We start from the raw sequence: 25,495 nt of genomic DNA, 5'->3' as shown, positions 1-25,495 counted from the left end.
TAGATTGTGATACCAGGAACACTCCCCAACATCAGCCTCTCTGAGACGCCAACCCTGTCTTTTTTTCATCTCACTCTTATTTTTGTACATGTTAAAAGTTGCTGGAGAAAATTTTCAAAATGGCCCTTCACACAAATGAGATCAGGGTGGAGGGGTGAGCCTGCCCCATTCAGCTCAGTTCAGTTCAGAAATTCATTCAGTCGAGCTAGCGTGCCCTTGAACTACCTGTCTCTCCTCCTCGCCAAAATAATCCATTAATTTAATTTCACTTTGCTTAATTTATTTAATGAAAATGTATGCTCTGATTCAGCATTTCACATTTCTCACTAATCTAAATGTGACAGAGTTAACTGGAGAGATAATTTGGTTAGCTACAGGCTACTGTTTTCATCATTAAGCCCGTCTTAATCACCACCATCCTTTCTGTACACTGGCACAGATTCACAGCCTAGTGCTCTGCATGCCATGTGCACCGGGTGTGTTTTTGATGCCTGGCGCCTGCATGTGACAGGTCCGTCGGCCGTGAGCATCCCTCCACCCCTCGCCGTCTCATAGCATCTGTGGCGTTGTTCTTTAAAAGGCCAAGGGCCACTCACTGTGGATCCCCTTCAACGCGGCTCCGTGTCAGCCCTCCTTAAGATCATAGTGCGACTTCAAATCTGGAGCTGAAGAGAGGAACGCCGGCTTAATGTGGTTCAACAGAACACCAGACAAGTTTGTTTACGCGGCCTGCCCCTGATTTAAATACGGGTTAAACAGGCCAGAAGGATGTCAACTGTGCAGTGTCAACATGTGTAGTGAAGAAGAGTGAATTGCTACTTTTATACAGTGCTGAAACAATTAGTAAATGAGTTCTCATCTCTGGGTCCTGGACAATATGAAGATGTCACCTTGGGCTCTGGGAAGTTTATCAACGTGAGAAGTGTTACATTCATTTTGCTGACGTAGCCTCACAACCATCTGCCAGTGGTTTGGCATTCTTCAGGCCTATAATGACAATCATCATTTTGTTTTATGTCTTTATAATTTCAACATATTTGAGTTTTGGATTGATGATCTAAGTTGAACACCTAAAGGAAAAGTTCACCTACAAATTAAAATTCAGTCATTATGTCACTCCCACGCTGTTGGAAAGTCGGATGAAGTTTCGTAGTCCACAAAACATTTCTGGAGCTTCACAGCAAAACAGCATTGCAGCATTCTCCCTAACAATAAAAGTAGATGGGGACTTTTTTTTTTTTAACCGGAAAAAGCTATGGAATAATATCACTAGATATCCCTAGCAATGTCTTTTCAAATCAGTTTGGATCTCAGGCCTTCCATTTGGATTACTCTGGACAATCTGTATGGAGGCAATTTATGTTTATTTTTCCATAGTTTTTTCCGTTTAAAAAAAAAGTCCCCAGCTTATTTTGTTGTTTAGAAGAATGCTACAACGCTGTTTTTCTGTGAAGCTCCAGAAATGTTTTGTGGACTACGAAACTTCACCTGACCCTCTATCAGCATGCGGGTGAGTACTGACTGAATTCTCCTTTTTGGGTGAATCTTATCCTTTAATGTCCGCACCAATAATAACTGTAACTGTAGCTATAAATAGACAGCAACTCCACACCACAACTATAGCAACGACGACAGTGAAGAACGATATCATTTGGCATCACTTTCAAAGCGATTTGATGAACGAAAGAAACATCGACGGGATCAAAATCCAGCTGAATTTACAGGACATCAGGTTCACAACATAAATGCTTATATAATGTAATAATAGGCTGCAAATTACACTTACTGTAAAAACATAATTTAACACCAGACGTACTGCAAAAACAGTTTGGTGGAGGCTGATGAGGTCTCTTTAGTTTGTTTTGTCCTGACTGATGTCCCCCCTTGTTGATCGCCAGGGTCATAGATGTTGACTATTTAAAAGATGACAACTCATGTAAAAGTGTTGGAATATCGTGACCCATATCCAGTATCAGGTCGTCAATACCCATTGTGATAAGCAGCCAACACAGCCCGAGGGCGTAGTGTGTTTTTGGCGCACTGATCGCTCATCAGTGTGGATGCTAACATTGTTACCTTTATGGTTGCCATCATGTTCTCGGTGTGGACGGTCCCTTTAATCGTGGACTCCTGGGAACAAAATTCAGCCCTAATTTTATCTCTAAACAAACTGATTTGTCCGTTTCACATTCAACATCATGCCATCGGTTAAAACAAAAGTCAAAGGTTTGTTGAGCATTATCCTCCCTTTCCGAGATCTCCATCATCACCAACCACTATCCTTCATTTGACTAACTTCAGCTCTTTTCTCCACACACCAGTGTTCAGGGAGCCCTACACTGTCCGTGTGGCCGACCAGCGCTCCATGCGGGGTAATGTCGCCGTGTTCAAGTGCCTCATCCCCTCAGCCGTCCAGGAGTACGTCAGCGTGGTGTCCTGGGAGAAAGACACCGTCTCCATCGTCCCAGGTAGGAAAATTCAACCAATGATAGTCAGATAGTCTGCAGACAAAACCATCCACACATCCACCTTTTGTCACTGTCCAAATGTGCCTCTCCCGCTTACACATACTGTCAATGCAAACTCCACTTCGTTTGACCACGTGGGTTATATTTGGCTGAGTGCGTGCTCGCTGTGTTTGATCAGGTGGTGGATAATAATGGAAAGCAAATGATCTCATGTCATCCCAATATGTCAATGGACTGGAGAGCATTTGCCCTCAGAGAGATGAGAAATCTCTCCTGTTATTTTTAGACTGAATAAATCCCCCAAATGAAAACGCTGATGTCAAGCACTTTAAAAAAGATGTGATTTTCTTTCAGATTTTATTGTAGCGAAGGTTTTCTCCTCGTTTGCCGTGTTTGTGACTGTTGACAGCTCTTAATCGATACTAATCAATTCAATTGTGTCACTGACATCCCCTGTTTTGTCAGGGAGAGAAGATGGAGGAAGGCTTAAAAAAAATGGTCCAATCATTCAAAAAGAAGTCTGATGAAATGGCCTTTCCCTGGCTCCTCACTCACTGGCTGACACTGCTGTGGTTAATAGCTGCGTTACAGGGATAAATCAGACATTAGTAGACATGTGCTGTGTGTGTGTGTGTGAGAAGGACAGAGGGGTGTGTGTGTGTGTGTGTGTGTGTGTGTGTGGGCTCGGCGAATCTAATTCGATGAGTGATAGATCTGTTTAGCTGCTCATCACAGTCGCCCAAAAGAGAGCAGCCACACCTCTAGCGCTGCGCTGTGTCTGGAGCTGTTCTCTCTGCTTCATCTCATCCTCTATACAAATCCTCCGATGTTTGACTGAAGAATAATATTGTCAGTTTGAAAGCCACCTACATGCCGCTGTATGTGGTGTGTATGTGCACTCTGTGTGTGTGTGTGTGTGTGTGTGTGCAGGCTTGTGCGGTGCAGTGTTAACATTTGCTCCGTGGAGCAACGGCAAATTGCAGGGTGTCAGATGAGACTGTTTAGGTCAGATGATACGTATTGCTCCCTCTGCCCCTTATCTGGCTCTGTGATACCGAGCATCCCTTTCATCTCTCTCAACAGTGTGTGTACAGAGGTGCGTGTGTGTGCGTGTTTGCGTGCCTCTTTGTATAGCTCTGTCCTTCACACGGGAGCACTCATTGATCCAGCACAGCTGTAGTGTGTGTGTGTGTGTGTGTGTGTGTGGCCTGAGGGGGGTTTCCAGTCTGGATCGATAAAGCTTGCTGTTGGATTCCCCTCTCTCTTGTCACAGATCCCTCCGTGTGAGAGCGGTGAGAGCGGGCCAGTCTGTTTGACGGCAAAGCATGCACATACGAACAAGCAAGAGCATGTACACACACACTTATTCACGTTTCTGTGGCTAAACTGATCAGGACAAGTCGTCCACATGCTGGAATAAAAAAGCCAAAAAACTACGATTTGCCCAAAGAACGTCTGACCATCATACAATACAGTGTATTTACAGAATATTCTTACACAATTCTGATTATATCCAGATGTTGATGGCTAATTGATTAATCAATTTTCAACTGGCTATTTTGATGATTGGTTTTTGTGATGATCAGTTAATGAGTTTAGTTGTTTTTCACATATGCTCATTCCAGCTGCTCCTGTATGACAATTTGCTGGTTTTCTCTATTTTATATGACTATAAACTGAATATTATTTAGAGCCCGACCGATATATCTGTTAATTATCAGTTGATATCGGCTTGTCACAGATATATTATTATTTGCCTTTATATTTGTCCGATATGGGCCGACATGAAAACATTTGGTTTTTACAGAACATAATGCAGAAAAACATGCTTATGGTGATTTAAAATCATTACATTTCCAGTGGAGTTTACTGTTTAAGTGCACTCATTTTAGACAATAGTTTATTGTCAATCTGTAAAATATCCTGCCACCATCACAACTGTTTGATAACCACTGCAAAAAATGAGTGTAGTACCTTGGCTGATATATCGATATTACTCATTAATATCGGCATCAACTCCAAAAATTGCATATTTGTCAGGCAGGTGTGGAAATGTTGTTTTGTTTTATATTTTATTGACAAAATGATTGACCAATTCATCCAGAAAATATTTGTGAGGTTATTAAATAATGAAAATAATAATCCTACATTTCACTCTCTGACTTTGGGTTTGTAAAGGTTTGAGAGCTTTGTTGTTTTCCATGTTTCTCCCTCTCTCTCCTTCTCCCTCTCTCTCCGGGCCTGATGAATAGGTCTTATTAGAAACACAGTGCTCCTCTTCTTCTTTCCGTCCATCTTTGGCTCGTAGCCTCCACTTATCTCTCTCACTCCCTGGTACAGACTGGTGGCCTGTGTCAGCATCACGGCCACACACACACACACAAACTCACACACCGAGTGCACATGTGCGCCCCTCCCACCCCACTCCACTCCACCACACACCTCATCCATCCATCCATCCACTCCATCTATCAGCTCCTGGTGGCATGTACAGCTTTCTGTCTTTCGATAGCACTCGAGATGCTCTAGTGGCTCGCCATTTATTAAGGACAGTGTATGCCGAGGTATTGGCTTGACAGGATGACACATGTCACACAGACGGCCGTGTTGGTCAATAAAGCGGAGTTTGAATGGGCTTTGATGAAGAGGCAGGAGGGTGTTTGCTGACAGCTGGCCTCACTGCGAGACGACCCTGCCTGGGTGTCGTGTCACTATTTGACAGCCAAATCTGTTTGCGTTGAGGCCCGTTCATGGAGCAGTGTGTGTGTCTGCGTGTGTGTGTGTGTGTGAGGGGGGGAGTAGACAGATAGATAGACAGGCAGACAGTCAAACAGAGGAGGGCTTTGTGTGTTGACTGGCTATCCTGGTTTTTACTCCCCTGTCATCCCTCCCCTTCTCCTGCTATCTCTCTATCTAGCCACGTCTCTCCCTCTAATTGATGGTTTGCTGGTGTTGCCGTTGGTTAGAAAATTAGCATTTGTTTGCTTGTCAGTTAAGGAACTGAAAGAGGACGCACTGCTGATGTGTATGAAGGAACTTCATCTGTGTGTGTGTGTGTGTGTATGTGCGTGCGTGCGCGCATGTGTGTGTGTGTCACTTTGCTAGTATCCATCTCCTCCTCCAGTTGGAGCTTAAAACAGTGTGAGTTTTATCTGGTCACCATGGTAACGGGTGCGAACCGGCGGGCGGAATGAGGAAGGTGTGAGGACGCATCGCTGCCTGATTTTTATTAGTGCATCACCACGGCTCAGCTCTGCCACACTCATGCGTTCACACACACACACACACACACACACACACACACACACACACACACACACAGACACACACATAAACACAAACAGACACAGAGGACATAGCTGCATATTTCTGTGCACTTCAGTGACAGGTAGCTGAGATATACATGTCGTCACTGTCAGGAGAATGACTTTCATCTCCAAATGTGGAGATAAACCTTTGTAAACTCTTTCTTTCTTTCTTTCATTCTTTCGTTCATTCTTTCTTTCTTTCTTTCTTTCTTTCCTTTTATTTAACTTGATTTCTTCCTTTCTTTCTTTCTTGATTTCTTTCTAGATTTCTTTTCTTACTTGATTTTTCCTCAATTTCTTTCTTTCTTTCTTTCTTTCTTTCTCCCTCTCTCTCTCTCTCTCTCTCTCTCTCTTTTATATGTTGTACATTTCATGGTGCACTGTCCTGCATTGGAGGATTTTGCTGTTTCTGTGCATGGTTTGCATGCACACATTAGAGCGAGGCAGGTAAATTGTCATGACCAATGTATCTGAAATTATTGTCTCATTGCAGATGTATCATTATCTGTGTATATGTCAGCAGACAAGTAACAGGGATTATATCACAGGCTTATCAAAAGGCATTTAGCCAGAGTATTACCATTACAAAGTTATATATTTACTGTGTGTATAAGCTGATATATCATTATTGGATATTTCAAAATTCTCAAATATCAGTAATGTTATTGGACTCAGAAAACGGGTATTAGTTGGGCTATAATGCACATAAGCATAATCTTTAGTGTACACTTCTAATGTTAATTTTATTTTCTACAAATTCCTCACTTATGGATAATTGTCTGAAGATATTCACAGGCCTCGTCATGAATTTGTGCCACGTGTATTCAGTTCAGTCTCCTGGGAGTTTAAAGGAAAACATGACTTGTGACTAACGCATGATAAAAATATACAGCTGGTCTATACAGCATGTGTTATTTTGTCTCACGTTGAAACGAACGCAGACATCGAGCCAATACTGTAAAATGTCACACACAGTGACATTAGATACAGTCACAAATACCATCACATTACACACTGTGAATGCATTAAAGTGGTGACAGCTGAGTAGTGTGCCTCATTAAATGTTAAAGAAGATATTGACAGCGTGAGTCATCTCACTGTAATAAAACAGGCTAGGCAATATATGTCTTTCTCAACCCGATCTGACTGTTAAATTTTACACAACCTGCTTCCGCTTTAAGAAAAAAAGACGACATTAATATTAATCCTGACTTGTTCCAAAGTTCCTGTGGATTCATCGAGTCGTTGATTGGTTGATTTAGTTGGAGAGAGACAGAGGGAGGGAGAGTAGTGAGGGTGAAGAGGGTGTGGAAAAGTGTGACGTCTGTGTTTTTGCATCCATTGATTGAGGTTGTTTAATCCCCACTTCTCTTTCACACACTCTCTCTCTCCCTCTCTCTCTCTCTCTCTCTCTCTCTCTCTCTCTGTGAAGTGTAGCGTCACCACAGCTGCTGCAGCTTCTGTCCCAGTCTCCATTTTGTGGCCACTCTGCAGAGGCCCTACACTCTCTCTATCCACTCTTACTTTATCCCTCTCTCACCCCTTTCCTTTTCTGGAGGCACTTATTAGGGAAGTGACAAAGCATCGTCTTTTTTCCTTCCACTCCGTCAACGCTGGAAGTGAACAACAGATAGGCGCAAACAAAAAAAAACCCCCAAAAAAAATGGCAGAATCGGCAGAAAAAGAAAAGACAAAGTGGCACAAAAGCATGACATGCTAAATTATGCAGATGGTAAAGTGGGCATAGGATGGAGGGGATGATGGAATGAGGCTGGTAGGTATATGAGGATGGGAAGATGGACAAAGAGAGAGGTGTGTGTGCTCTGTTTTCTTGCTGTCCCCAGCACCCCAGGGAGGAAGGCCTCTAAAGCCGCTGTGTCCTGCCATTAAAGATGCATCTGACAAGTGCTTAATGCCCCCACCACCCACCCACCCACCTATCCATCTACCCACCCTCTCTCCTCTATCTCTCTTTCTCCTTTGGACCTCCTTTATTCATCCCTGTTCTGACCATTAACCATAACGCACATCATCGTACGCATCTATGTGTTTGTCTTTAGGATGGTGGCAGTTTGTACAGAGTGACTGGTGGAAGGGGGGGGTGCAGGGTAGCTGTGGAAGGGAAATAGGTGGTGTTTACTTATTGATGTGTGTTTATGGGCTGCGGTGTGAGTGTGTGTGTGTGTGTGTGTGTGTGTGTGTGTGTGTGTGTGTGTGTGTGTGAACCTGGCAGTGATTCGTGTTAGGTTGGGTTATTTATTCAGCACTCGTGTTTGGATGTTTTACAGAGAGAACAGGTGCAGAGCAACTCTGAGCGCGCTCTGTTTGAGCAGACCGTGTGTGTGTGTGTGTGTGTGTGTGTGTGTGTTGGTGAGACAGACAGAGAGAGAGAGAGAAAGAGAGAGAGAGAGAGAGAGAGAGAGAGAGAGTGAGACACAGGGGCATTCACTGCTGTCCAGGCGCTGATAGGGCTGCAGTGTATCGGTGTGGTTGACATGATTTGCGTGTTGAAAGGAAACAATGATTTAGAGATAGATAGATAGATAGATAGATAGATAGATAGATAGATAGATAGATAGATAGATAGATAGTGTACATGCAAAGGAACATGGATGGTCTGTGTAGAGATTGAAATGGCGGGAGAGATGGAGGGAGATTGAAGGAGGGAGGGAGGTAGGAAGTGAGAGAGGGTTGTGCACGAGGAGAATTTCAATGGCACTCCAATCATGCAGGCAGTCTCGTTAGCCCAGGGAACATTTGCATAGCGCTTCGGCGAATTCATTTGGCCTTACTCAGAGAAGATGGCTCCCTTTTCCTCTCTGCTAGTTAGTTATTCATTAACCGCACACAGCCAAGGTGCGCGCGGCTACACGCATGTGAATGTTTCCCGTTTGTTCCTGACCTGAAGGCCGACATGCTTTTAATTTTATACTTGTATGTGTCCTTGTTTGTGCACGAGATCGCTGCGCGCCATGTTTGCAGCAACGCGTGGCGGCACGTCTGCATCTTTCTGACTGAATGAACGCCCGCCTCGTCTCGTATCCTCCTGCATGTATACTTACAACGGTAGTGTAAGTTCATGCCAGCAGACGGAATCGCTGTCGGGTATTTTGCCAAATGCAGAACCGACGTCACAGCATTACTCATCAGCCACCGTGATCTCCTCGCCAACACCCTCTTCCTCAAACAGTGATGCTGTGCCTCAACTTTGTGTATCACTGCTGCATTCCTCCTCCTCCTCCTCCTCATCCTTCTTCTTTAGGCCAAGGAGCTAATTAGGGAAAAAAACACATGGTGGGGGTTCAGATAATCAGATCTATACTTGAGGCCATCACTAATGGGGATCATGACTTTGCCTTAAAAAGCACGTCACTTGTAGGGTGGGGTAAGAGTGTATGTGTGTGTCAGGGGTGGGGTGGGGGTGCATTGGGGGAAGAGGGCGGTGTCAGTGAGGAAGCACAGGCAGTAAGTGAAGATGACACACATAATGAAGAATACAGTGGATGTGTTATTCTAATTATCCCACTGACACCGCCCGCCATCTAATGTTGTTTGACAGTGCACCAACAACCATGGTGGAGAAGTGTGTGTGTGTGTGTGTGTGTGCATGCATGTGTATGAATTTGCTGGAGTCTGACAGAGTTTGTCACATCTGCCTGAGCTAACATGTGAATTTGTTCAGTGTGACCTTTCCTAAAGTTAGGTTTGTTCTGTTGGTCAGTCGAAGTAGACAAAAAAAAAACATTCACTGGCTAAAAATGATTCAGTGCTTAATGCTTAAAAGTTTGTTTGATACTATGTACTGTGGCTATATCTGAAAATAACTGAATTATGTTATACAATATCTGCTTTAATTGCCGAGTATTTATGCCGTGCAGGGCAGTGTCTCATTCTTTTGTGGGAAATATTGAAAAAAAATAAAGAACGAAACAGGACAAGTTTTTATGTTTAGGCCTTACAAATGTGTTCACTGCATTTTTCCCCCTCATAAAACATCTGCAGAGCTAATTTAATGTTTTAAATCTTACACTGTTTACATTCATGTTTACTAGCTTGCCGTCTTCTACTTCATTACCTTTCTTCTCGCACTACCACCGACTGTTAATCAGCCGAATGGCGTGAAACCAACAGCGTAATGTGAATTGTGCCGCCTGCATACTAAACGTGTGCACAATATAAAAAAAATATGGACACATTAGTAAAAAAAAATTTAAAAGGTCAAGTAATGGTCAGAAACTCCACATGGTACCTTTAAACATTTGATATTTTATAATTTACATCAGGAGTCTTTAATGTTTGGTCGAGGACCCCTTAGCTGATAGAGAACTGGAGCAGGGACCCTTAATTACATATATTGTATGAAACTCTGCTGTATAATAAACTGGACCTGCTGTTACATGCAGGCTTTATTTATTTACCATTAATATTCTGAAATTATGTTGTGTTTAAAAATACTGTTAATTCTATTTGTCTATCGTCAGTGAACACATTGTGTTTTTCCACCTTTTCTGGACCGTGACTCCATTTTTAGCTACCAAAAGATCTTAAGACCCCGTTAATTCAAGAGTTATCAAGTAGTTTTAAGGATGATATATTCCATAAATATATTATATTATTATATATATACTGCACAACATAGCGAGTGGCCCCACATTGGCTCTTGACCCCAAACTTAAAAGGTAGGGAGGGAGTTTATGGAGAAAGTCTCATCCCCAGGTTGTCAAATACCAACGCTTTGGGTCCTACCCAAAGAATCTGCATTTTATGACCTGGGAATAAGACTCAACAATCAACTATCTTTCTCCAAAGTCACCTACCCTACCTATCAGAGATTTAGTCATAGACATAGTTTATTAGAGCATGGAGCACTGAGTTGTCTCATCTGTCATCAGGCCTAACGACATGTCTATCATTTCAACGTGAATGTGTTTATAAAGAAATAACGATGAAAAAGAAACATAGAGAAAGAAAGCAAATCTAGCGCTTGTGTTTGCATGTGCGTATTTGTGTGGTGGGGGCAGGGCAATATGAGAGATATCCTGTTCAGACACATCCCCTCTGGAGCTGACTTAATGACCCGTGACCTGAAGATGTACATGCTAGGGAAGGCGAGAGGGTGGGAGGGGAGGGCACAGCCGAGGAGGGACAGAAGGGGAGGAGCAGGAGGAGGAAGGCAGTGGGTTGAAGAAAGCGGGAACAAAATGGATGAAAACTGCAGCAAATAAAGCAGAATGAGAGATGCAAATGTGTCCTGTGTGACGCATCAGTCTTCTCTCACTTTTCTCGCCGGGATGTGTCCTGACTTGACCGAAGTCGAATCCATCAGCTGTAGGAACTCCTCCTCGCACCTCGTCGCTTCTTCACTCGCTTTTCCTTATTCATTTCTTTCATCGGGCTCATAGATCACGGCTAATCAAAGACGAGGATGGAGACAGCCAACGGAGCTCTGACATGCAGCCCACAATGGACACAGGCGGGGGCAGCGAGAGAAAGATAGAGAGCCTCAAAGTGAAAGGAGGACAGGGTGATAGAGGTAGAATAACTAGCGAGGGGAGTGGGCAGAAGACAGGTGAAATAGATTGGCACAATTTACCTGCTCTCCATTTTTTCTTCACTCCCACTCCGTTTTTCTTTTTCCCCTTCTGACACTCTCCATTTTTAATGTTCTGATGCGTCTCCCTGTCCTGCTCTTTCCCTCCAACCTCACCTAACCTCATTTAAACTGTGTAGCTGCCTGCGTGCGTCCCGGTGGATGTGTGCGTGTGTGTGAGCCCTCGCTGACCTCCCCTGTGAGCAATGGCATCTCTATGCTTTATTAATAGCTAATCAATGGGCTCTCTGGGATGTATGGGATGCCCTGAGGACTCCCACAAGGCATATGCCGGCGTGTCAGCACGCACACGAACATTTCCGCACACACACACACACACACACACATCAATATCCCATAGTAGTCAGCGGAGTGTAACACACGTAAGGGCTATTTTGCCAATAGTGTTTTTTAAAAGTTTTCATTATGTTTTTATCTGGCCTCTGCGACAAAATGATGCAAGTAGCTCAGATCCGTTTAAGACGGCTTCAGATTTGCTCTCCGTGTTCCCTTATTTGGTTTGTTTGCATCATAAATGCACCCTCTCGTTCTCACTTTCCCTCTTACCTCCGCCTCCCAGGGTTCTCTTACTGCCTGACTTGACATTTATTCCTCTCAAGCGCTTATCAGGCCCACCTGACCGCCTCTTGTTTTGCATCATTATTTTCCTTCCCTTTCTGCTATTTTCAGCGTGCCTGCCCTCTTCCTATTCTTCCTTCACCTACTTATTTTCTCCGCGCCGCTCTCACTTTCTCTACCTAAGCTCTTGGTATTTTGAAAGTGCAGTCGGCTTTTTTTTTTTTTTTTTTTTTTCTTCTTCTGGTCTGTTTTGTTCATGTGCATAGCCATTGTTTTACAATGCCCAGGGCAATGCAAGTTTTCTGTTCCTCCTCTCTGTCTCGCTGGAGACATTGTTTGAAAACAGCTATGTGAGTTTCAAACATGTCTTCTGAGGAATTCTCAGTCTTTTTCCTTTTTTACCCCCCTTTCTCCTCTCGTTCTGAGTCAATCCTCACCGAACTAATGGCTCACTTCTTACTCACTGCGCTTTATGATTTGCGTGAATATCCCTCCTCGACACATATATGATTACAGCTAAATTACATGTCTGATGTTTTGCTTGCTATTGAGTTTACATTTCAACATCCTAGCCTAAAGTAATGGATGAGGACCAAAACAAGGGATCGTAAGTGACAATTTCGGCAAAAATGAGTTATATCTACATCAGGTGAAAGCTCTCGATGAGCTCTTTCTACTGCCTAGAGGACACATGTTCATCTCAAACCATTCAGGTGTTATTAACCAAAAAACAAAACACTTCACATTGAAGTAGTGCACTTACGTGTATGAAAAATACATTTTATTATAAATTCCAAAATATTGTTCATTCAAAATGTTGTCATCCATGGATTATTAAGTTTTAATATTAAAGATTAAATTGAATAAGCAAAGTCAGGACAGTGTATGGTAATTTTTTGTTTTGGCTGCACAAATGTCAAATGTCACTTAACCCCCCAGCCTTTCTATGGCTCTCAGCCCCAAGCCCGTTACTTAAAAATTGGTCACAAATGTACATTTTCTTGTTTAAAAACGTACTTTTCTACAACAGTTGGGCACTGCAGTCTTTAGAAGAGTCTTTCAAATAAGATTAACTAGTGCATTTGTTTGTGGTAGCCACAGATTTGGTGCGGTTGTAAGCAGCAGCAGCAGGGAGGTCTATGTGGGATTGACTCAAAATAAACTGCCAATGTTCATGGTAATGAAGGGAACAAGTTGTCCAGTTCAATGGTGTGAGTCACTGATGTGTTATTAATAGTTTTTGGAGGACTGTGGCACAAAGGAAAGAGCTATATCAGGCTTCGGTCGAAACAGAGAACAGTTGTTAGTCGGGTCAACGTCACAGTAACTTCCTAACAAGACAAGACTCCTTACTCCTACAGTACTTGTCCGGCTCATAACCTGTTGTAAAACAACAACTTGCTGTTTTTATTTTTCAGTTCATGTAAAGATTAAACAAACTAAATATGACATGTTAATCAACGAACCGGATTATTGCTCAGCTAGGTGTTTCCCTCTAGCTTCAGGAGCCTGTCCTCATCAGAAAAACGACCATATAGGCCAAAAAAATGAGAGAGTTTGTTGTTAGGCAGCGACTTCTAGTGGCTGTCGTAATTATTATAGTGAGGAGTAGTAATATTAAGACTTGCCTAAACCTAACCAAGTAGTTTCTTTGCCTAAACCTAACCAAACTGCGACCGTACAATGAAGGTCCGGTATGTGTGGCGCTGGTAACGCTGCAAGGGTCATGTTATTTTGGGAAACGCTGACGATCGACCTATTCGGTCTTTTAGGTATGCCGATGTGTAACTTTCCAGTCTTTATGCTATGCAAAGCTAACTGGCTACTGGCTTTAGTTCATGTTTAGCAGATGTATTTCAAAGTAGCATCGATCTTCTCATCTAACTTGCGTCATGTGTCGTCAAATGTTGAACTATTCCTTCAACAGTATCCATACCTACATCCCACATGCCCTTCGACTAAGAATGTGTGTGTGTGTTTATGTTTTTTTTATCGTGTGTGTGTTTGTGTGTGTGTGAGAGAGAGAGAGAGAGAGAGAGAGAGAGAGAGGGAGATGGAGAAAATCTTTTTACATCTGAGCTTAGCTGACTAAGGCTCCCAGAAGACAAAGGAGGGGGAGAGGAGTGCGGGAAGAGAGAGTATAGACGAAAAAAGAGAATGTAATTTGAATCTCATATACATTTCAGTTGAAAGTCATTCTAGCCTTGATACATTCTCTCTGGAGTCGGCCTCGCACACAAACACACAGACACACACTCCCACCCTCATGGACAAAGCTCTTGTGTATGAGCACAGATTGACAGTTGAGTGCTCGCACTACAGCTCATTCATCCTTGTTGACTACATCTCTGCTGCCAAGTTGAAAATACAATGTATGTCAGATGCAGCCTCTCTGCAAAATAAAATGTATTGTAATAGCCTCAGTCGCTTGCACACTCGAATAACCCAAATACAACATTAGAAGCTGTAAAAAAGAAAGAATAAGAAGGAAACACAAACGGTAGGCACTGAACTGATTTGTCCTGGCGCTCTTTCTCCCTCCAAACGTATTATTCTTTTGTCCTGGGAAACACAATACCACCTTCTCCGAGGACGAATGCAGCCGTTTTTGACACAGTTTAGTCTTTGAAAGTGTCATCACTTGGGCTCAAAAAATCATAGACATGTCACCACTTGGTTTATATATCTTCCTTACATGGCCGTAACAGTGTTTCCCCTTGGTTGTTTGCTTTGGGTTAGCGGATGGGCCACAGGAGCAGAGGTTGGGTGTGTTCAAAAAAACGCCTAAAATGTTGAGACATTTGCGTCAGTCCGAAAAAAACCCCAAATTATTTATTCCTGTTAGGAAGCTTTTATTGCACTTGTAGAAACTTAATGAGTTTTCATCAACTCTAGTATCATCATATTCACGTCATGCGTCTCTGCTATGCTCTGTATATTTGTACAGTAATACAGAGCAAGCTCGCCAGTTAGCTTAACACCTGGCAAGGCTAATTTCTGAACAGCTTATTGCTGAAACAAGTCTTTACCAACATTAATGCGGTATAATAAGTACACTTAACATCTACTGAACAGTGCAACATGAAATGAACAGAGATAATGGAGTTATTGTGCTACATAACGTTACAGCAGTAATATTATTACCTAGCCTACATCGTCAGCAACTTCTGGACGGGTGAGCAGATGGCAGCAGGATGAGCACAAAGAGAAGGCAGCGTAAACAAAGCCTTAAAGTCACATTTTTTGAAATAAAAGTCTCGATATAATTGTCTGTGCACATGAAGGATTTACAACATACCGTAGAGGCTCAATGAAGTATTTTGTTTCTTTTGGGAAGAGGTTTTCAACATTTCATGATGCATTTTCTTGTAATATTAGGGATCAAAGTCATCAAAGTGGCTTTCAAAATGCTTGCAAGTTGCTGTACATATGATCATTTTGGCCTACTCACATTTAATAATACACACACACACACACACACAAACACACACACATCTTTTGACTTCTGTCCCTCTTTAAGCGTCCCCACTCGCCAACAGCACCCATCTCCAGATTTGCCATTCGTGTGTGTGCATCTGTGTGTGTGTGTGTGTGTGTGTGCATCTCTCTTTTCCTCTGCATAAACACTGTGCCCTTCTCTTGCAGGCTGACAAGTGAACGCCTTGTTTATTTCTGTTGAGGGGAAAACAGACGGGTATTTATTCCATCGCTCCCCCACCGCCCTATTCTTTCTCGTACTCTCATCCCCCTTCTTTCTGACATCTTCAGACAAACACAGAGCCACAGCAGAGCGTCGTACAGTAAATGAGCTAATATTTCATCCAGGTGAGGATAAATGACCTTCAGAGGGTTTATTGTAGGTTGTATTGCTGTGTAGCTAACTTAATGTTGTGACAGCTTATATGGATTATATATCGACGCGTGTATCTGTCCAATAAGGTGGATTCAGTGACATCTGTGCCTCTCACTTATGTTCAGTCAACTGACTCCAAACCTTTCTTACATCTGTCTCAGTGATTCACTCATTTTATTGTCTTAAGTCACCTGATTTCCAACTCTTTTGGCATCATCTGTATTACGTTATTACACTTTCACTTTAATATAATTTGTCTGTCTCTCTATATACCCACTTACATTCCTTCTTTTTGTCTGGACTGGTTCTGTTTTGAGTTATATACAATTACCATCTGTAACATTTGCAATTTCCGAACATAATCGAATACAATCTGATCTGTAAACAAAAACACAATATCACTGTTCTCTGAAGTCTGACACGCCAGCATCAGGTTAGCATCTGTTGCCATGGAAACAGCATAAACTATCATATCATATTTAGTTCTCTCTGCCTTAAACTGAAGCTTCTTCTTCATCTTTTTAAAGATATTTAATAAAGGTTATTTTCAGTTTATATCATCTAAAGGCAGCATATTATTTAACAGTTATGTGACTGTGTCAGAATTTTCTCAAATTTGAAGGGTCTCATTCGCAAGAGATTCAACAATTAACTCTTCTTACAAAGGGGAAACACTTGGTGAACCCGTGGCACTACCTACTATCACAGTGAGCTTACTTATCAGGGAGCTATCACAAAGCAGCGCTTATAACCAATGAACCAAACAACCAAACTACCAAAACTACCAACCAACCAGCAGCACACACAAGCTCAAGTCAAGATTGAAACTAAGAGAGCGCATTAGCTATTTTTAAAGTCTATACTGTAGAGGGTTAGTCTTAGATACTTCAAACATTTGGCAATCAACTTAGACAAGCTGAGTTTAATGCTTTGTATGTTACCCGAGGGTATGTTACTTCTCAAAACGGCAGTGAGACAAGGTACACAAGTGGCTGATAGTGAAGTGTTGCTCAACGAGACCAAAACTGTAATGTTGGATGAACGTTGTTAGTTGGTCTGAAACTCCACTGGGATGATTATGTTGTTCTGTGTCTTCTCAAGTTCTCCATTGTCTCATTTTACTATATTCCAGTGATGCAGCTGTTTGCGTTACTTCCACAGCTGTCTTCTGAATGGCTAAACTGACCTAAGCAGACCTTTACTCATCTTTGGTTTTGCTTTTTAAAACACAGCTTTTACGTTGATTATGATTGTAGTAACCTTAGGGGAGTCTCGTTCACATTCATGGACATGCAGAATCTTGTCCAGCCAGATTTAGTTTATAAACTATTTGAAGCAGACCGAGGATTGCGTTCTCACAGTTTCACCTTCAGGCACTCTTTCATACATGCTCCTTCTTTTTCAGTCTGTGCATTTTTATAAATCTGATACTGTTATACTCAGTTTTTATTTACATATATATATGTAGATGAATAAAAGTTGATGCCTTACTCCTTCTTTCACCCAATGCCTTGCCCATTGTACTGCTCTTTGTCTGTCTACATCCTGAACAGGAATAAATGGGTGCAGAGAACTGATTCTTGGACGGATGGCGTGATGTAGATGAACTGTCTGATAATGCTGGTAAACCGTTGGCGTGTCGTGGTGGTCTATCTAGTAGATCAATCAGAGTATCTGTCTGAACAAGTTCTAAGCTTTTAGTCCTGTCTGTCTTTTTAAGACCTCACAAGAGTCGCTGGGACCTCATTTGCATCTGGAAGCCTCAGTTTCCATTTTTGATCCTCCTCCACCAATAGGAAGTGACCTAATTTTTCAATTACATGAATTCCTTGGGTGTCATTATGATCATTATAGTTTCATATATAGTAGTCACCTCTGAATCACACACATCGTGCACACACACACACACACACACACACACGCACTCTCTGAGAGCCCGGGTGGCAGGTGGAGGGGTGGGTAATTGTGGCATCAGTTGATAACCGGTGGACATGACTGTATGTTTTCCTCTCCAGAAGTCAACAGCGCATAGCAGCGTTCCACTAATAGGGAGAGTGGCTCTGCATATACGCAATGTGTTGCTGTGCAGGAGAGAACCATTCTGCCACTGTCAGTGTCTGCGTGTGTGTGTGCGGATGTGTCCTGATACTGTCTGTGTGCATGAGTTTGTACATTTATGTATGCATGTGCATGGCTGTGTGCCTGCGTACAGATGTGTGTTCGCCCATGCGTGCTCGCATATCCAGCGTGTACACATTTGTATGTGTGACAACAATATTGGGGTTTGCTGACAGGAAGAAGATGCGAGAGAGAGAGGGATAGATTGAGAGAGAGAACAAAAAGACCGATAGGAAGAAGGAGGGTAAGATGGAGTGATGAGAGAGAGATGCAGCACAGAGAAGAAAGAGCAGTTGCCGAGGAGAGAGTGAAAGACAGAGGAGTACTCTCCAGAGAGATGCACACGGGGACCAAAGACACATTCTGCCACCATAAGCATGTTTAAATTTTGAACAAGCACTTAAGAGGGACAGCACAGAAAATGCATATTTCTGAAAGAGGTTTTCGGAGCAGGCACTTGTGGGTAAAGCAGTGATTTTTGTGCGTACGAGAGAGAAAGAGGTGTTTAAAAGAAGGGAGAGAGCAGGGAAAAAGGGGAGAGAGGAGTTAGAGTGGAAGAAGGGAGGGAACAGGGAGATGCAGGCTTTCTTAATGGAGGTGTTTTTGCTTCACTAATTTTAGGGCCCATTTAACAGAGTGTGCTCTCCTCTCTCTCTCCTCTTTCCCACTGTCTCTGCCTCCCTCCCTCGCTCGCTCCCCATCCTTCCACCTCACCCTCTCGTCTCTTTCCCTACATCTCCAGTTAATTTAATGAAGGGTTGCCCGATTGCTTTTAGCATTAATATTCCAATACCAAGTGATGTAAATAATGAATGCAACCTCCCTCTATTCTCTCTCTCCCTCTCGCTCACTCTCTGGATGATGTTGAGCCCCATCTGTCGTCTCTGCGGTGGCACAGAGCACTCCCCAAGGATGAGAGGGAAAAGTGGGATAAGAGGGCAGAGAGAGAGAAAAGGAGGGAGAGAGAGAGAGAGGAGGGGAGGGTGAGGTAAGGTGTGTCTAGAGGGATAACAGGAGCATGTCTCCCGTTTAGTGTCAACACTGAGATTTTCTGGTTGTGGGTTTGTTTCCGTCTGAATGAAAGATTTCACCGTACAGCTTTTTGAATTTCGTATCACAGCAGATTATTACAATAAACACTGCAGGCTGTAAGGATGTCTAACCACCGGCTGCCAAATCAGTGAGACACAATTTATTTTTACATCTGGTCTTTACATTTTCCAAGTTTGAATTTTTTCCCACAGCTTTTATTTTAGAACAACCTCTAGCAATACTGTAAAAATGGAGCACAAAAACTGGTCATTTAGCTCTTTTTCTCTTTTTTTATGGAGCCCCTGACCCCAAAAATGTCTCTTTCTAAACCGTAAAGAAGGGTTGATTTGGAGCACAAACACTTTCAAGAGAGGTGACTTGTATTGTGGTTTAAATTAAAGGATTGTGTGTGTGGGGGTGTGTGTTTACGTAGCCTCTATAATGGTGTGTGTTGAATCATTTCTGAAGATCTGAACACTCGTTCTAAACCGCAATTTTGGCCGGCCCTACTCTGCATCTGATTGGCTGTTATTGTTGCTTTCGTTGGTTGGGGTTGTTGGCTTCAGAGCATCAGAGAGAGTAGAGAGAGTCGCAACATCGGAAGTTCAAAATGCTGATCGACACAAGTCACATCGGACAGTTCAAAGAAGTTCTAAGCGGGCAATATAGTAAATGCATAAATACGGAGAGACATACATACAATGTTTTGTAGTTCGTAGTTAACATATGATTTATTGATTGATTGGTTTACAGTACTGGGCTGCTAGTATGTGCAGCTAACTTCCAGGAACTAATGAGAGGCTCCATGATCTGCCATTTGCCTTAAAGAAAGAATGGTCCATTGTCGATGACTCAACTCTCTCTACTCAAAGGCTCTGGTTGAGCTGAGGCACGAGTGATAATTGGTTACAGTTAGGGTAAGAATGTACAGGTATGGGTAAGCCAGTCAGAGACCTTCTCTGTCCTAGGAAAATAAATATCCAGCCTCAAATGACAAATATTCCAACTGTACAGACAGTAGATGTAAGTTCGCTAGCAACAGACGCACTGACTGAGTGTGTGCATCTTCGGTTGAGCCTCTGACTGATCTCAGTTCTTTCTTTTACTGCCCACACCACCGATTTTTGTACATTTATGAAAAAGATTCATAATAACTGGGAACAAATGTGAATTTTTGCACATTTTTCATTTACAGTTATTACAAGTTTACAGTTATTACCAACCACTTATGCCTTTTTGTTGTCGTTACTGCTGCCTCTAAAATTTAATTTGTGCCTGGTCTGAATAGACCTTAAGAATGACCAACCTGGCAAGTTGCCCCCAATTTTTTTTTAAAGGTACAAACTGGTTTATTTTGTCAAAGCATCAGCTTTAACTTTACACCTTTTTAATGTTGATTATAACAGCGAACACTGTGGGTTTTCAGGGTTTAAACCTAAGAAGGTTTTCAGTCGTGAGAGAGAGTGTAAGAAGAAGCGATTGTAAGAAAGGGAAGTTGGAGAGCTGGTGTCTGGTTTAGACTGCAGGCCTCTTGCAAACTAGTAATGAGTGGAGCTAATTAATTTAGACTCTGCCAACAGATGGCTAAAGCCACATGGCAGCCGCTAAGGGAGGTACTCCTCTTTCCTCTCACTCTCTCTTTCCCTTTTCCTTTAACTGTCTCTGTCCGTCTCTCCCGCAGCACTCACTGCTAGCCCCTCTGCCTGTGTGTGTCTCCGAAGTTGTCACCGGCAGCCAGAGTATTTGATCGATCTTCAGCGAGCAAAGGCCTCTGGGGTAGACATGGGAGCTCTCAGGCTATTAAACAATTACACACTCTCAAGGTGGTCACCTCAACCTTCAACACACACAGAGAGAGGGAGAGATGGTGTGTGTGTGTGTGTGTGTGTGTGTGTGTGTGTGTGTGTGTGTGTTTTCCAGGTATGTGTTTATTCCTGCAGGTAGAGGAGACTGGACGGAAGGATAAGAAAAGGCAGATGGAGAAATGGTGGAAAAGGGTTTCCGTATTAATGGCTACATTTGTCTGCGGCTTCGTTCGCTCGTGTAAACACCACTCCAACATCATATTGTGACCCCCCCTTCACACAAATGCGCACACACACACATACCCAGCCACTAACCACTTAAATCTGTTTCTCTTACAATGCTGCCACACACACAGAAGCCACACTACAACCACTCTGGTGTTTCTGCAACCAAAGCCATTTTTGAGGAGTTTCCCTGAGTACTTGAGCGGGAAAACACATTAAAGTTTAACTGGAGGAGGAGAGAAAGGAAGAAGGAATGGAAGAAAGGGGACATCAGAGTACTGTCGCACACGCTATTCTCCCCCACAATACTCTCAGTCTCAGGGGTTTTTTTTCCTTTCCTTCCTGGCTGAATGGAAAGGTTAAAGGATGCAGGAGACATGCAAGGCTGGAGAGAGGAGAGGAGAAATTGAATTAGTGGAATAGGCAATCAGGTATCGGAAAGAATATTGATATTCAGTAATAAGTCCATCACACTACTGATGCGTCACTCTATTGCAAATTTCACACCATTGACTAGGATGACCAGCTGACAACTATATCAATATGATTTTTCATTGAAAAGGGATCAACGGCCTACTGTACAACGCCGAATCAATGCAAGTAGTAAAAATTACACGCCTTTATTCCACCAATCTTCCCCCCTCTGTAGTGGATTTCCCCTTCCCTGCCAAATAACTAATGTCAAAGGGTGCAGAAACGAAAACAGATGAAAAAATGGAGAGAGGGAACACAGAGAGAAAAAAGGGGGGGAGAGAGTAAGGGACAGATGGGGGAGCTGGCAAGCACGTGGCACACTTTGCATGGCAGTGTGTGTATGTGTGTGACACACAATAGTGGTAATTATCTTAGCCGTTGAGTGCACAGAGGGCTTGGCAGTATAGGGTATGATGAGGGGATGGAGGGGGGGGCAGTCAAATAGTAATATAATCATAGTCCTTTGTGTGAGCGAGAGCAGAGGGCAGCTCAGTGTCAGCTGTTATTGAGTGCTTATCCCCTAACGGCCTCCCCTACACACAAACACACACAAACACGCACACAATGTATAGCCATGTCCATAAAATTGCGCTATTCATACATTCATGCTCAGCCACTTTCACACGTCAGCTCCCTGCAAATCCATCAGTCACAGCCGAACAATGTGCTTTATTTAAACCAAACATTGTGCCTAATCTGACGTGCAGTGAAGTGTTCCTGCAGGTGACAGTTTGATCTGCTAATACAAAGCCGAATCACTATAGTAACTATTGTTAATGTTAGAGTTGTCTTAACTACAAGCAGCACAAACTTTGTTCATTCATCAATTGTTCCTCTGTGACCTACTGGACACCTGAAATTAATACTGTTTGTGTAGAAGCCAACATCTCTAAAAGTGCATGTGCGTGTATTTTTATTGTATTAGTGATGTTTTGGGGACACGCATCACACAGTTGCATTACATGGACCCACTTCCCATGTGTGGACAACTGGACCCACAAAGGAGTAGTTTTTGGTTAAGATTAGGATCGTATTTAAGTATGTAGTTATGTTCAATCCACTATTCAATTTAACTTTCGATTTTAGGACCATGATGCGATTCAGTTTTTGATTAAAGCTGTTTTTTTTAAAGCACATTAACTCTGTTCCCAATCAAATCAATAAACATTTCTGAAAAAAAAAAACCCAACAACATCTGCACCGCTGTCACAGTTAGCTCCAAAACCAGTCAGCTGATTGTTTTTCTTGCTAGGCAACCAAGCTGCATTGTCCTGTGTTGTTTTGTTTTTTTTCTTTGGACGAGCACAAGCATGGAGGGGTGGGGTGAAAAAAGTATCAGCTGATCGCCAATCTTGCTTTTCAATCAATCAATCAATCAATCAATCAATCATGCACGAACACAATAAATACACACAATATATTACTATAATAATTTAAAACTAAAACTATGACTAAGGCTCATGCAGAGCAGCAGTGCGCATGCTCCAGATCAGCAGTTCAACAATCTAACAGCTTGTGGAAGGAAGCTGTCAATTAGTCTGTTTTTTTAGTTTTTGTTTTCAATGATTGTAATTGAAAGCTCATTTATGTCTATTTTGTCTTCTAGACAGTCGTTTAAGCAGTTGCTAGATGAATGAGTGAAGTGCTAACAACTATAATTTAGTAGGAAATGAAATGTTTACCTCATGCATCAAGCACAAAATGCAAATCATTAACTGGTTCTAATTCCTCAAATTTAAACATGCATTCAGATTGAACACCTTGTCAGTTTCCTGCTTTGTGTTATTCGAATTCGACCATTGGAGTGTTTTTGCAGTCCACATTTATTTGTCCAATACAGACAATGATTGTACTGACTGCTGAGACGTTAGCTGTATATACAGTAGCTAGCAATGTGCTCAGTCATCGTGTGTGTTTGGTGTATGGCTGTGAGTGTTCCCCCAGTGTCTCTCCTTTTTCTCCTGATGTGGGGTCAGGGCATCAGCACAACTGTGAAGCACAATTAGAAAAAAATTCATATTAAAGACATGCTTTTAACTAATTTGGCGCTGCATGCCTGGAGTGAAGTAGTGTGTGTCTGTCTAGTACCCTTGGTTACAATCAAGTAACCTCTAAAATTCACTTTGTGTTCAGTCTCAATGCCTCTTTAGGACTTTTATCTATTTTATATAATTTTAAATGGAATATTTTTGCTTTTTGGATTGTTGATTGGACAAAAGAAGCAATTTCAAGTTGTCACCTTGGGATCTGGGAGCTTGTGATGGGCACTCATCTGCACTCTGAGACTGAATAGACTAAATGTTGAATACAAAAAAGAAAAATATTACAGATAGATGAACCCATAAAAACCTCCTGTATCCATTTTTATTTCTTTTTCCATTCAGGACAGTGTATGGCAAGAGTCGAGGGACTCACTTGAGCCTGGAACATCAAAGTTAGTGTAGTGAGGGGTTAAGCGCGCTGTGTAGTATGGAAGCCTGTTTAGGACTCATAAATAATTCTCTGGCCTGGTCTTGATCCTTCAGCCCTGAGGAAATCCCACAGCTGACCAGAGAAAATGCACAGGACACATCTTAGTCTTGACCTTCTACTGTATACCCACACACAAAACACACTCAAGCCTCCTTAGACATCTCTCTTTCAACATTGCCTCTCTCCGTCTCTTGACCCCTCGCTTACTCTCTCTCTCCCTCAGCTCTGCGGGGATCGTCTTAGCTTCTACACATCCATGATGATAAATAAATGTTTCGCTTTGTCTCCTCATCAATAATGCAGACTTACTTTAAGTGCTGCTGTGGGGGCTTACATTCTTTGTCTTTTCCCCCTCTTGTTGTTCCCTCTCTCCATTCTTTCCTCACCTCCATCCCTCCATCAGATCAAGGAGAGGAGGCACAGAGGGGAAACACAGAAAAGCACTCAGAATCTCTTCCAGTGTTTCAGAGCCTACCTGTGGCTGATAGTGAGACGGTAGCATGGGTTTACCTGAGCAACAGGAGAGAGGGAGGATGAGGTAGGAATGAGGAGATCAAGACAGATTAAAAAAAAATAGATCATTCTTACTGATTACACACACCTGAAAAAACACCTATGCATATTATATGAACTTCTCTCATTTGCGTTATCTCTTAGTTTATAGTACATGAGTTCCATAACATTTTCTCTGATAACTCCGTGATCACGGCAGCGTTGCTGAAGCAGCTTTTCATCGTATTGAACCAGGCATCGAAAGCTAATTCAATTGTTGTACTGCACTGTAAGTTATTCTGTGCAAAAGCATCAGCTGCATGTCTAAAGAGGGACTGCACTGGGTTAACTTTTCATACAAGAAGATGATTGGACTGTTGGACTAAAGGCAAGAGTCAAAATAGAATAGAACGGAGAGCACGAAGTGAAGGCGTTTGCATAAAGGAATCACCTTGATACTACAATGACACATTTGTATGATGTGCCTCATTGAACACACGTGTGCGTGCGCCTGTGTGCGTGTGTGAGTCTGCCACACTCTCAGAGTAAGAGAGTAAGAGCACAGTTGTATCTTTTGAAATACAAGAGCTTGTCACTTGAGCATTACCCTGAACAGAAGAAGTCTACTGAGAGCAAAATCATAATAATTATCAAATGATAAGAAAATCAAAACACCAACTTAATTTATGGTGGTAATTTCCACTTGTTTCCAGTATTGAATGCCCAGCGCCCGCTGCAGTCCTTGTTATTGCTAAGTCCTGCTCTTGGTGTAAGCAGTTTGAAGAGACAATACAGTGTAGAGAGACCAACCATAATGAGTTGCTAGTGATGCAACAATGATGTGATCCCTCAATAGCTTCCCAACACTGATATGTGCTTTTTTCCCTGTGCCACCCACGCCACTTCAATCATTATACTACCTTAAATTACTTTTGTAATGGTTATTTCAGGCTCAATTGGTGCAAATGTAACCTGTAAACTACTTTTCACCTCTATGGGGATCAAAAGGTATACAACGGCTCTGATTAAAGGTTCACTTTGTCAGATAGTTCATTGTTGAGTCTCATTCCCAGCACTTT

The 25,495-nt window shown here is 42.4% G+C and overlaps 1 protein-coding gene across 3 annotated transcripts in view; it reads left to right on the top strand.

The window, feature by feature from the left end:
- dscaml1 (Down syndrome cell adhesion molecule like 1) overlaps window positions 1-25,495 on the top strand; it is a 105,346-nt gene that overhangs the window by 19,353 nt on the left and 60,498 nt on the right. For all 3 annotated transcript variants that reach the window (XM_084351693.1, XM_084351692.1, XM_084351694.1), the window contains exon 3: window positions 2,322-2,468. In XM_084351693.1, coding sequence (XP_084207819.1) covers window positions 2,322-2,468 — 147 coding nt within the window. The remainder of the gene's footprint in view (window positions 1-2,321; window positions 2,469-25,495) is intronic.

This window comes from Pagrus pagrus, assembly GCF_965226575.1.
Source record: "Pagrus pagrus genome assembly, chromosome: 4".
NCBI classification, from domain to species: domain Eukaryota; kingdom Metazoa; phylum Chordata; class Actinopteri; order Spariformes; family Sparidae; genus Pagrus; species Pagrus pagrus.
This window is presented reverse-complemented; position numbering and strand designations above follow the sequence as displayed.